The sequence below is a fragment of the Candoia aspera genome, chromosome 1 (genome assembly GCF_035149785.1).
Source record: "Candoia aspera isolate rCanAsp1 chromosome 1, rCanAsp1.hap2, whole genome shotgun sequence".
Classification (NCBI taxonomy): Eukaryota; Metazoa; Chordata; class Lepidosauria; order Squamata; family Boidae; genus Candoia; species Candoia aspera.
Window position 1 is genome coordinate 123802861 of NC_086153.1, and position 13757 is coordinate 123816617.

The 13757-nt window shown below is 38.8% G+C and overlaps 1 protein-coding gene across 1 annotated transcript in view; it reads right to left on the bottom strand.

Annotated features, from left to right (window-relative positions):
- ADGRB3 (adhesion G protein-coupled receptor B3) overlaps positions 1-13757 on the bottom strand; it is a 503112-nt gene that overhangs the window by 23157 nt on the left and 466198 nt on the right. Inside the window, exons 26-28 of the mRNA XM_063313173.1 lie at positions 8395-8490; positions 5267-5306; positions 1424-2067 (exon numbers count right to left, since the gene is read on the bottom strand). Coding sequence (XP_063169243.1) covers positions 1424-2067; positions 5267-5306; positions 8395-8490 — 780 coding nt within the window. The remainder of the gene's footprint in view (positions 1-1423; positions 2068-5266; positions 5307-8394; positions 8491-13757) is intronic.

Here is a 13757-nt window from a genome sequence, read left to right on the forward strand (position 1 = left end):
TTTGAAATTAAATATAAAGAATCCTTCCTGTGAGAAAATGTTTTTGTTTTGATTTTTTTTAAAAAATAAGACTTTAAAAATTGGACACTAGAGAGAACTAGAGGAAACTAAAGATTACAATTAAAGGAGAAGAACACTCAAACTTGACTTACAATTACAGAATGAAGCAAAGTATTTTAACATTGGACATATTCAAGGATATTTTTGAAGAATGGACCCAGAAGTTAATTTTATTAGTGTCTGCCTCTATACAGTAGATAGACTGTGTCTAAAAGATGTTATGGAAGAGGAACAAGTTCTACCTGACAAGATCAAGACTGAGTTGAAAATGGACTTACAAGTGACAGGCTACAAGAATAATATGGAAAAAAAATGATATACAAAAGAAACTGGCTGATGTGTTAATAATTACAAGGGATATACATACAACAAACCAAAAGAGTGACCTGGATAATTTTCCTATATTGGATTTACAAAAGAGGCTTGCTAAAGTTTTGAAGAATCTTGTGAGAAGGGACAAAGAAAAAATGAAAAGAAATCAAGTTCTATGACATTATTTGAAGGACTAAAGATCAAGATTTTTAGAAGTAAAAGGAAGGAATATAAAGTTGGTTTATTTGATCGAAGTTACAATATGTTGTTATCTCTGGTAACCCTTAATGGACTTTGTCCATCAGGACTGAAATGAAGAGGTTTTATGGATTTGTTTATAGATAAGAGATGGGATATGGGAAGAAGAGATCATTTGTTATATTTTAAGAGAAGGTGGTAAGTAACTAAAATTGTTTATACTTGTGATGAAGTCACTTCTTTATATATTTCTTTTCTTTTTCTTTATTCTTATTTTTCTTTCTTTTCTATCTCTTTCTATTTTTCCCTTTTTTCCTTTCTTTTCTGCACCTTCTAACTTTTTAATTTTTATTCTTTTCTTTTTTTTTGTATTGTATTGTATTGTATTGTAATGTATTGTATTAGTTTTTACTGTTGTAATTATAATCTTTAATAAAATTGCTATCAAAAAAGGAGAAGCCATCCAGAAGCCATTAGCACCACAATAGCTGCAGAAACATGCGCTAAGCCCAGAGAGGTAGGAAAATATTAGAAAAAGACTCAGACAGGCTCCCTCCTGACTGTCTGGGGTGTAAGACAGGAGGAAGGGAAACACAGGTAGCCTTGCAAGATTCTGTTACTGTAGCCTCTTTTAATACAGTACAGTTCTAGTCTTGTGGAGTGTTTCCTGATTTGGCTACCTTGTAGGGCTGACAGTCCAGCAGCATGACCTAGTACCAAGAGAAAACAGTTGCATGCTGCTTGTTATTTGTGTGTGTGTGTGGTTAGGTGGGAGGGGTGTGAGAAAGTCATCCCCATCTGTATTTGACACAACTAAAACAGGATGCATGCACTCCATTTCTATATCACTAACCTCCAGAGAACTCATTGATATGGTTGATCCAGTTTCGCTTCTTGCTAGTCCTGTGCTGTCATCCATCTCGGAAGCTATGAAATTCTTTACTGCTGTGCGAGGTTCAAAAGGCAAGTTCTGCATGTGTTCCTGGGTAGGGAGATGTTGATCTAAATTCATACTGAACTGGTCCATTACATTTGGGTTCATACTAAAATCGGGATTAACTTTGTAGTGCAAAAGCCTTTCATGAGGCAAGGTCTCCATGCCTATATTCAGCTTGCTGTCATCCTTCAGAGATGCCTGTGTGTTCACTGAACCTCTGGGCATGACAATGTAGTCACTATCCATCATGTGGTCCTGAGGGTGGACTACATCCATGTCTGCACCTCTCAGGTTGTCATCAGTACATAAATAGACAGTTCGCCGCAGCTCAGCGTTGTCTTTTTTAAGACATTGGTTAGCTAATTCACTCATGCTCATGGGCATATGCATGCCTCCAGACTGCTGAATGATCACTTTAGAAATTATATTCCCAGGCAATGTGGAATAGTTCATGCCTTCAGGGTTTGCTGGTTTCTCTTCTTCATCATCATTCAGGGAGATTCGAGACAGGGTGCCTGTAATTGTAGCTGCTCGGCATGGCCCAATGTCTTTGTGGAGAACTGTGAATTAGAGAGCAGGAGCACAAATTGATAAATGCCTCAAAAGCTAGAAGTTGGACTCCAGCCACAAGAATGTCTTCATATTGGTGCTGAACAACCTTCTTCAACTTGGCCACAAGATGGGTGGAAACTGCAATTCGCAGAATTTTCAGCCTGCTTTCAACTCCGACAAAGGAGGGGACCAAGTTGAGGAAGGGTGAGAATTCAAGCAAGTTTTAAACAAAGTAATTATGACATTATATATCAAAGAAAAGGATGATCATTTAGGATTAAATTGTGAGAGGAAGGAAAATCCCCAAAGTATTGTTTTATTTTAGGATCTGCTCCTTTTTCCCTTTCTTTTTTTCCTTTCACGGTAGCTGAAATCAAGAGTGGTCCTGACATTATGACATGTATAACTTCTGAGAGCTATACATGGAGACAAATTATTCTACCAAGAGATGTGCAATTGCCTTTCTATTTTCAATTAAACAAAAAACTATTTGCCTTGAAGCAAGGATATAGATGAGAGACTAGAGCATTTCAGATCTCCTTACAATGTAATCCTTAATGGAAATGGGGAAAAATCATTTGAGAACATGGTCATTATGTTCTTCCTAAGTGCATGTGTTAAATCACTTCACCCAGCCACCTTTTATTAATCTTCCATTTAGAGGGTCATATTTAAAACCCTCAATTTTTTATTGTGAAGCCTGGTCATATAACTGTCTTTTTCAATAAAGTGCTTCTCCCTACACTTTTTGAGCATAAATGCTTTGGAAAGTAATATCGCATTTCCTTTGGTTTTAAGGAATTCAAATTAATGACTCTGTTTCTAAAATCTACCTAAAAATCACAGCATCATTAAATTGCCAAGGAAGGAGATAAAGGAGCTAAAGACATACTGTAGTTGTGAGGTGCAGATGTAATTAACAAGTGCTTATGTTCAGATGAAACTGGTAAAGCCATTTCAACTTAATGAAACAATATCAATGTATTGTTTGCAGTGATATATTAGAATAACGACAATTTACAGCTTGCCATGTATACCCTGTCACTAGAGGAACTCCTCAAGAAGCCATCACTGGAGCCCACCATACTGGACAACTTTTGTCCAGTGTCCAGCTCCCCTTTTTAGGGAATATTGTTGAGAAAGTGATCACGCAACAGCTTCAGAGGATCCTGGATGGAGCAGATTATTTGGACCCTTTTCAGTCAGGTTTCAGACCTGGGCATGGGATGGAAACAGCATTGGTCATGCTTTTGGATGATCTCTGGCATGAGTGGGATGGGGGTAGTGCATCCACCCTTGCTCTTCTTGACCTCTTGCTGGCCTTTGACCATCAACCATGGTATCCTTCTGGACAGGCTATGGGGGTTGGGGCTGGGCAGCACTATATTGTGCTGGTTCTTCTCCTTTCTCTGGGACTGGTTCCAGTCAGTGTTGATCGGAAGTGAGAGGTCCCACCCTCAGCCCCTACTGTGTGGGGTGCTGCAGGGTTTGTTACTGTCTCTGCTCCTGTTTACATCTACATGAAGCTGCTGGGTGAGGTCATCCGTTGCCATGGGGGAGATATCATCGGTGTGCTGATGATACTCAGTTGTATATCTCTGACCCTGGTGAATTAACTGATGCTGTGGCTGTCCTTTCTTGGTGTCTGGATGCTGTAGGGGGTTGGATGGGGAACAGCAGGTTTCAGATCAACCCTGACAAGACTGAGTGGCTTTGGGCTTTGGGGCCTTCGATTTCTGGGGATTTACCATCTTTGGAGCTGGATGGGGTTGCCCAGACAGACCCTGTGCACAATCTGGGGGTCCTTCTGGACCCATGACTGCTGCTCAAAGAGCAGGTGGCAGTCATGGTCAGGAGGGCTTTGCACAGCTTCAAGTTGTGTGCCACTTGCACCTGTTCCTGGACAGGCAGGCTCTACTCTCAGTCACTCATGCTCTGTACACTTCCCAAATGAATCACTGTAACATGGGGCTGCCCTTGATGAGCATCCAGAAGCTTCAGCTGGTGCAAAATGCTTTGGTGCAGGCAGGTATGTGTGTTCCAAGATCAGCACATGTTACACCTCTGCTCCATGAGCTGCATTGGTTGCCAGTTTGCTTCCAGGTTTAATTCAAAGTGCTGGTAATAACCTATAAAGTCCTACATGGCATGGGGTCATGTTATTTGAGGGACTGCTTCTCCCGGGTTACATCTACTCATCCTATCAGGTCCAGCAGAAGAGGCATGTTTCAGGTCTCGTTTATTAAGGAGTGTCATCTGTTGGGACCCAGGAGGACAGCCTTCTATGCTGCAGCCCCTACCCTTTGGACCATCATCCCTCCCAGAGGTTAGATTGGTCCTGACCCTGACTTGCCTTCTAAAATATGGTTGTGCCAATGTGCCTGAGGATCCAGTTATGGTTTGGAGCCTGCCAGATAGCTATATTCATGACTTTCACTTGCCTGCTTTTTCTGTTTCTTGGTTGTAATTTTGGTTTTTAATTGGGTTCTTAATTTGGTTTTAAAGGAGGTTTGGTTGTTTTTAATTATGTGAGCCATCCAGAGTCACAAATGTGGGATGGACAGCTATACAATTGAATACATAAATAAAAATAAAATGAATAAAAACTGAAGAGAAGATCCGGTGGAACATCCTCACTCCCTGACTTAGGTTTTATTAAAGAACTTGGTGGCAAATCTTCTAGCTCATAGAAAAAGGAACTTTCTACACTTTAACATTCAGTACTTTGTGACTGATGACAATTTGCATTTTATTCAGCTATAGCCATATTTAATCAAGTGCCGCATTAATTGTATATTGAAAAAGATACATATGTATATGTGGGAGTAAGATGGGTTTATATTTTCCAATTTAACTGCTGCTCCAATTATAAGTACTTTTTCTTCTTAATCATTTCATGCTTGCAGATGCAGATGATTTGATGTATACAGGCTCAGATGCTCTCCCTGAGAAGTTGTTTTTCAAACCTGGTAGCACCTGAGTTTTCCTAAACCTCTGCTTGCTTAAAAAAAATAAATCTACATTTTCTCATATTCGATTTGTACTGTAACACTATATTTATCAAATGTTGACATCCTCTTAAGAATTTTATACACCCATGTTGTTAAAAAGGAATCAAAGGCATGCTTGAAATTTGATTTGTTGCTTTCATTCAAAAGGACAAAGCCACTTTTAATTTAATTTCATATGGTGGTCTGACAGTCTCACCTGACCGACAAGCAATGTCCACATCTTTTTCAAAATCTGTCTGTAACAATAAGAAATACAAGTTAAATGAGACAACTGTTAGCAATCATCAGCTGAAGGTCAAGCTAAATGTGGAATGTGACCCAGAGCTGCCATCTCAACATTCAGACTCCATAATATCTAACAGTGTGCATCACATCCCCGCTGTAGAGCATTGAACCTTCACTCTTCCATCTCTGCCAGCCAATGATATGAAATGAAATAAGAGGCAAGATGATGTACCGACCGATGACACCATGTCATGTGTTGGGTAATTAAATATTACAGAAAAACAGAAAAGTGTCAGCAGTAATAACAAATACCAAGAAAGAAGATGCCGTAGCATCCAATTCTGACCTCAGCTATAGCATTTCCTGCTAACATCTCCCTCACTAATACCCAACTACACATTCCTATTGCCTGACCACAACTGAATTAGGACAAGAGTAATTTAGTTTAGAACAGTCTTTCTCAGTCTGGAAACCTCCAGACTGCCACTCAAATTCTCAGCCATTGTGAGAATTATGGCAAGGATTACCCAAAGCTCCAGGAAGACTCCAGATTGGAAAAGGCTGGTCTTTAGAAACATTATTGTCAGAGAACTTTTTTAAATTACTGAAACCATTTCATTGGAATTTAAAAGTAGCGGTAAGTTTAGCCAATGGAAGAACAAGGTGTATTATCGTTGCTGTTCAGTGCCATGTGAACAGAGTTCTGTTCTTGTAGTAGAAATTTCCCTTCCTCTAATCTTCTCCAGCGGTTCCCACAATTCTCTAGAGCAGTGTTTCTCAACTTTGGCAGCTTGAAGATGTGTGGACATCAACTCCCAGAATTCCCCAACCAGCATGTGATGGGAGTTAATGTCTACACATCTTCAAGTTGCCAGGGTTGAGAAACACTGCTCTAGAGCTCATCTGAGGAGCATGTAGGAAAATTCAGAGTAGAAGGAGAATTCTCACTGCCGGCAGTGTCTATCCCACTCATAGATGGAGCATTGGATAGAACCTATTGTTTTATTAATGATTTCTTTATTTGTAAAACTTTTAGCCTACTTTTTATTACTAAAATGATCCCAGAGCAGGAATAGAATGAATTAAATTAATTTATGATTAATTTTTTTTACAATAAATTACTTTAAAACCATTAAAAATCTTCAGTGCCCTGTCACACTTGCACATCTAACACTTACTTATTATGAATTATCTGTAATTACAGTACAAAATACAGAATAGAATTCTTCCATGCATGCTTGAGTTTTAGAGAGTGCTTAAAATAAAGGTTGGGTACTTGGGATATAGTCATGAAACATAAGAAGCTTCAGTCACAGAGGGATGATGTTCACACATTTCTGAAATTGATATAAGAAAAAACTTGAAGTGACAACTCCATTGCATGCACTCTCTGACATGGGATGACAAAGCTTAGGAAATCCGCTGACCAGTTCCTTATTTTATGTGGTGACTTTTATTCAAATTTAAGATTGGGGTGTTGATTTACTGGTTATTTATCCAATGTCTTCGTTCCACTTAATTCTCCTATCTACTATAACCCATTGGAAGGATGACTCCCATTTATTTCAGATGTAGAGGTATGCCAAAGAAACATTTAGCACCAGTATAAAGATTCAGTACAAGATATACTGTTGCGAGGTCTGTCAGAAAAAGACCTTCACTTGATGTTCCCTTGTCATTCTGTATTTGCACATGCACAAGAATCGCCTACATTAAATTTCCAGACTTGATACCAATACTGGCTAATTCAGTTTTTCCACATAATAACATTTCATCCACATGTGGTATTTCACATACTTAACCTTGAAGACATAAAAATACAAACATGGAATATGGAATATGCAATTAATTGTAATTACACAACCGTGCCTTTAAAATCATTTTAATGTAATGACTAGAAAGTGGCCATGACATCTTTTATCTCAGTCTCATTTATTCATTTATTATTTTTTATTTCAAATTATATGCCACTTTTTCATCACTAACACACTCAAGGTAAGCTAATAGAGAAAACAAAATGTAGAACAGTTGAAACCCTGTTATGGAAATCTTGTTAAGAAAGCAGCTGACCTCATAATTAATCCTACATAAAAGGCCAGTTTGCAATATGCAGGATTATAATTTGGAGCCATTTTACAAGCCTATAATAATGCAAACAAAACACTTTGAACACCTTAAATATACAATGAATATGTTATAATATCTTCATCATCATCACCACCATCACCATTAGCAGTCATCATCTTCATTCCTGCATGACCTGAAAGGTATCCTCTGAATAACCTCTTTTGCATGCAGGAAAATAGCTCAAATATGCACCAGAAAATGAATCAGATTTATTTTATTGTATTAGATTTAGAAGGCCACTCAACTCCCCAATGGGATTGGGTGGCTTGAAAGGTGAAAGGTCCCCTGTGCAAGCACCGAGTCATGTCTGACCCTCTGGGGGGATGCCGCTTTCATGATGTTTTCTTGGCAGACTATAGCGGGGTGGTTTGCCATTACCTTCCCCAGTCGTCACCTTCCCCAGCAAGATGGGTACTCCTTTTATCGACCTCGGAAGGGTGGAAGGCTGAGTCGACCTGAGCCGGCTACCCGAGAGAGAATCCAGCTTCCGCTGGGATCGAACTCGGGTTGTGGGAAGAGTTTTTGGTCGCAGTACTGCTGCCTACCACTCTGTGCCATATGAGGCACTTTGGGTGGCTTACACAATTTAAATAAAGAAAAACAATTAAAAAGACAAGAAAATGTATGCTTGGAACTTATAGAAGTCTTTAATGCATATCCATACATTAAAAAAAATAAAGTAAAAATGTAAGTAATTATATTTTATAATGTTTCCTTTCTATTTAAGTACTGAATATGTTCATTTTATAACTCTGAATATGGGACAAGATCTGGGGAGTGAACATCTGTGTTACCACTAGATGGAAACAAAAAGATAAAGCAAACTCTAACTCTTTGCTATCATCTAGTGGTCATCCAGCATTTTGCAGCCAGATATGTATGTAGGTATGTATACACACACACAAATACACACACACACACACGTGCACAATATGCCCGCAAATAGTAGTCAAGGGTAAAATATAAACTAACCATGATTTGAGCATGTCCATTAGGAAATGAACTTGATGAATCTGCATTGATTGGATCTTGGCAGTTTCTTAAACGACATCTAAATGCATCTTGAACCTGGCAAGATATATCAGATATTTAATATACTTCTTAAAAATATATAGTCATAGACAATATTATTAAACATATAATAAACAAATACTTGATTCATCATTATTTTCTCTGTTGGTTTCAAATGATATTTATAGTGCCATTTATGGTAATAGTGCAAATACAGTAAGCAAATAAAAGCAAATACTTAAATTGGACTAGCACAAGCCTATGAACAGTTCCTTAGAAGCTAGTCCTATTGATTTCAGTGAGACTCCCAGGGAAGTAGGAATTGGACTGAAGTCACAAATTCTTTTTGTTCAGAATGCCAAAGCTATTTTATGACTCCTAGAGTAGAACAATAAATGCATCCAATCTTATTGAGTATAATGGTAAAGACCACTTAGACGATTAATGGGAAGAAATCCAGCAAGTTTCTTTCCATAAAAATGGATCTGGATCCTTTACCTGACAACTCTGAGTACTAACAGTAGTGCCAGAACTGACACCAATATAGAAACACAATAAACAAATACTATAGCACCATGGTGGTCCTTTAAGGAAAAAAAGCTACCTGAATGCTTCTAGCTGAAAAAAATATTCAGATGAATTCTGAACAATAATATATCATGCCTAGGTCTGCAATATAGCTTATAACAATATCTCCAGCCTTGTTAATTTGTGATGTTCAGTTGGTCTAATATACCACAGATTGTCTAGGAGATATGGCGGTAATTTTGTCCCAGTGTCTGGAGGCTATAAGGGTCTGGATGGAGAGGAGCAGGTTAAAGCTCAACCCTAGTATGAGTACTTGTGGGTTCAAAAACTGGCTGATTCTGGGACAACAGCATCTTTAACAGTGGATGGTGTTGTTTCCCCCCAGGAAGAGCAGGTGTGCAATTTGAGGGTGCTCTTGAACTCATAGCTGCTGCTGGTACAGCAGGTTGAAGCTGTGACCAAGAGAGCCTTTGCCCAACTTCAGCTGGTGACCTAATTCTACCCAGTCCTAGGCCAGAAGTCACTGGCCACAGTCATTCATGCCCTTGGCACTTCATGCATGATTTACTGTAATGCACTCTACATGGGACAGCCCTTGAAGACCCACCTGGAAGTTTAAACTAATGCAAGAACCAGTGGCCACATGATTGTTGGAACAACCAATTTTGCTATGTAACGCCAATATTACAAAAGCTGCATTGGTTGCCACTTAGTTTCTGGGTGCAGTTCAAGGCGGTCCTAATCACCTTTCAAGTCTTCTATTGTGTGGGAGAGACTACCACCATTAAATAAAAGCTGTCCACCCAAGGCATGCTTGTAGAAAGTGCTTGCTGAGAGTTCCACTCCTCATGAATTACAACAATGAGAGGGAATCAGAGAGGAGGACTCTCTGCCAAAGTTCTCCCCTATATCATGCTGTCCCATCATATATAAGATCTGCACCCTCCCTCTGAGCATGTTAGAAACCCAACTCTTTCAAAGACCATTTGGGAACCGAGGTGTAAATGGACAGAGGTACCTCGGTGGGTTTTAAGAGGCACCTCAGTTAGTTTTAAGTTCTGATGATATATGGTGTGATGGTTTGTGACTAGAATATTACGATTCTTTAACTTTTAGCAATTATTAAATATTTCTATGTATAAAGTTATTGTTTTACTTTGTATTACATTGCTGCTGTGAGCCACTTTAGATAACTGATGCAGTGTAAAAGCAACTGTAATAAACAAACAAAACAAAAAATGTCATTAAAGATGGATTTTAGAAAGAGCTATCTTTGGTTTCCTCGTTTTGTGTTATTTGCTCACTGTAATTCTTTAGTTATCACATTTCCTCATTTTTTTACTCCACCAATCTAACCTCTATACTACATGGCTCTGTTTTGGAGAGCAATGCTATAATTATTATCTCAGTGTTGTTTATTTTTGTTAGTCATGTAACAAATTGAACTACTCCAGATGTGTTTGGACTCCAAATTCCAGAATTCTCAACATCTCTGGATGGCACCAGTTTGAAGAAAACTGGTTGGGACTTAATCTGCTGAAAGCTAAAACATGCAGACTTGTCCCTGTTCCACTGCTATTCCAGGAAAAGATTCTGGCTTCTCTAGGTTGGACTAGCGCTGAAATGGGTGCTGCACAAATCTTTTCTGGCACATTTTAGTAACATGCATAAGCAATGTAATTCCATCTCACATGAATTTTGGCAGTAAATTTCAGCAGTAAAATGTCATGGACTAGTTGCGCTGGCTGAGAAGGCAAAGCAAATTTGCTTTATCTCACTTGCAGCACAGGATCAATACTGAGCTGCCTATAACAATAATACATTCAGCTACAGCCTGATGAAACAAGATGTTATCTCTTACTAGCCAAGTGTATAGAATGATTGTTAGTGCTTTTCTCACACAGCATTGCTCTATCCCCCTCACCACCCACTACTAGTGGAGGGAAGCAATGATCTTGGTCCCCATGCCTCAGCTGATGACCGATCATTTGGAAAATGGGGGGGGGGGAGCAGGAAGGGCTCCAAAGATCCTGCACAAAAGCTTCACAGAAAGTGATGAGGGCTCTCTGTGGCCTGTAGACTGTGCCTTAATGGCTCATGAACAATTGCATGAATAGTAATGATCAAATCCAGTTTTTATGGGAAGGGTCACCATAGGTGAGCTAACCAAAGACAGTCAAAGGCACTCTAAGCTAGTGTGGTTGCCCAAGCTTTTAACTGCAGTGAACAGCCTGATAACCCAAGCCGGGAATTAAAATTATGTTGCAGGAGGGGCGTAATTTTGACTGTTTGTTTCTTTATTGGTCTTTTCCAGAGGTCAAGTTCAAGCCAGCCACAACTGCCCTGCTCTGGGTGTTGCTCCCCTATTAACAGAAGAATAGGGCATCATCAATTCTGTCTTGAAATTCCCCCCACACATATTCAGTGAAAATGGGCTACTCCATCCTACTGGTTCTCTCTCTGCCCCCGCCCCCCAGATGACATGAAGCTGCAAGATTGTCTCAGAGCCAAACAGGGTGTGTGAGAGAGAGAGAGATGTGCTGAACGTGCGGATACCAGGGAAATGGTTTCCCTGGCAACAGTAACCAATTCAAAACTCCTCTTAAAAGTTGCCTTCTCTCCTCACATGTCCCTTTGAAAAAAGTCCATGACATTTAGATACTGAGGGTGTGGGGAGGAGGTGGCATATTTGAATGCCAAGGATAATTTAAAAAGAAACAGCGAACAATAAAGAACACCTCCCTTTATCACCAATCTTTAGGATATGACATAGGTCAAACTGGGTTCAAATTGATTTTTTTCTTTCCTCAGCAACTACACGACATACTTGGCCATGGTTTACTCTATATGTGTAACTGAAAGGAAGCACATGTGAAATTTGGAGCTCTCAGTTCCTCTCTCCCGTCTGGTTACCAGATGGGGAACAATCCAGAATTCAGTTTCATTCTAGCAGGTTCTTGGTTTATTGTTACAGGTAAATCAGGAATTCTGGTAATAAAAACAATCTGATCAATTGCCAAACATTCAGCAAAAACTCTGAGTTGTTTTGATGACTTAAGAAATAATCACATTTAACTATAATTGCTGGTTATCAGGTACGAGCATTCACTTGCATATCATGGTTTAGTTTTACATAAGAATACTGTCCCCATCTCAATAAAAGAATGCAATATATTGAATAGAGAGTTGTAAATTGAGGATTGCTAACTATCTTTCTGTTGCATTCCCTGTCTCCTTCCTCCATATCAATATCTATCAATCTGAGTAATTTATTCTTGAATTAGTGATCATGCTACCCCTTTACCCTGAGCTATGTCTAGCTAGCCAAATGGCATCACTGGGTTCACTCTATATTTGAGTATATCTTGATTCAAGCTGGGTTTTCCTATCTTGAGATGAATTAAATGTCAGTCCCTAATAATTTTAGAGCTCTTTTTCTCATCCATACCTTGTCCGTTCTTCAAATGATTGATTATCATCACTAAAGCAACTACATCAGTACTGTACGGTATCATCAAAATACTAACACTGTACAATGTCCATTATATTAATAACAACAAATGGCAGAAAAAGTCAGATCTCTTCCCAATTTACATTTTTGCTAGTGGGATATAAAAAGTACGGATGTGTGAATGTCCAGATATTACTGTGCCCCAACTTCCAGCTAGCATAGCCAATGGTGGAGGATTAGAGAACTGCAGTTTACCAAGAGTTGGAGGGCCACACGTTATCCATTCCTGCAGTACAGGGAATATAATTGTTTGGGTGTGCAACTTCATGAAACATAGCCTCTTAGTTGGTGGTTAGGACTGCTAAGCCAAATGTTTTAGAGGTGGACTTTGAATAGAAGGAAAATGTTTTAAGGGTATAAGATTTTTGAATGGAGCTTAAGAAGGAAGATAGAACATGGGAAGGTCCTAAACAAAGGGTCTTTTTACTGTAAACAAATAGACTATAAAGTGGTTTCAGGGAAGGGGGCATTTTATGACAGGATATGAGGGACAAGAAAGGTGAGTGATTTCCCTTGTGAGCTTTAGTCAAAGGATTGGAAAGGTTGAGTTGATTTTTGCAAGGTTATCACAAATGAAACAGACATTTGCCTTCTTCAAATATGAAGCTTTGGGAGCATAGGCATAGACACTGTTGGAGATGGCAAGGCAGAGGACAAGTACCCTCACTTTGACCTTGCTGATGCCGGGCTATTCTTTGCTGGAGATAAAAGGCATATGCCAAATATTTAGTCTGGAAGTACATGATTGATTCTGTTTTTGATGCTTTATATGTTTTACATTGTTGCAATGACAGAACAAACAGCTGTGATTTTTACTCTGAGATTTGACATTATCTATGACAAGTCATTTGACACTCAGATTTATTGTTTTGCCTGGTAGAGGCAGATTCCATATCTCATATGGATAACTGACAGGCATGAGATATGGAACTCATTATCCTTTAATCCAACAGTATAAGCATGTTTTAAAATTTTACTAAAACAATGAACCATCTAAAGCATTTTGGAACTAGTGTATCTTCTTAAATGGAAAAGAAGCCTAATTAAAGTCCTAAATGCACAAAATCGGAAATCAGTATTTTGTGGAACTCCTAAGAAAAAATGCTTCAGTCTACATAACATTGAGTTGTTTTCTGGATAGATAGCTGCTTGGTGCCATGAATATTAATTGCCAAGCAGGTGATGTGGTAGCCTTTTCAATTCATCTGTATAAAAGGTGAATTTTAAAAGTGGTTAATATAAGATTAAATGTTTTGAATCTTTCATTCTCTATAGCATCCGTCCA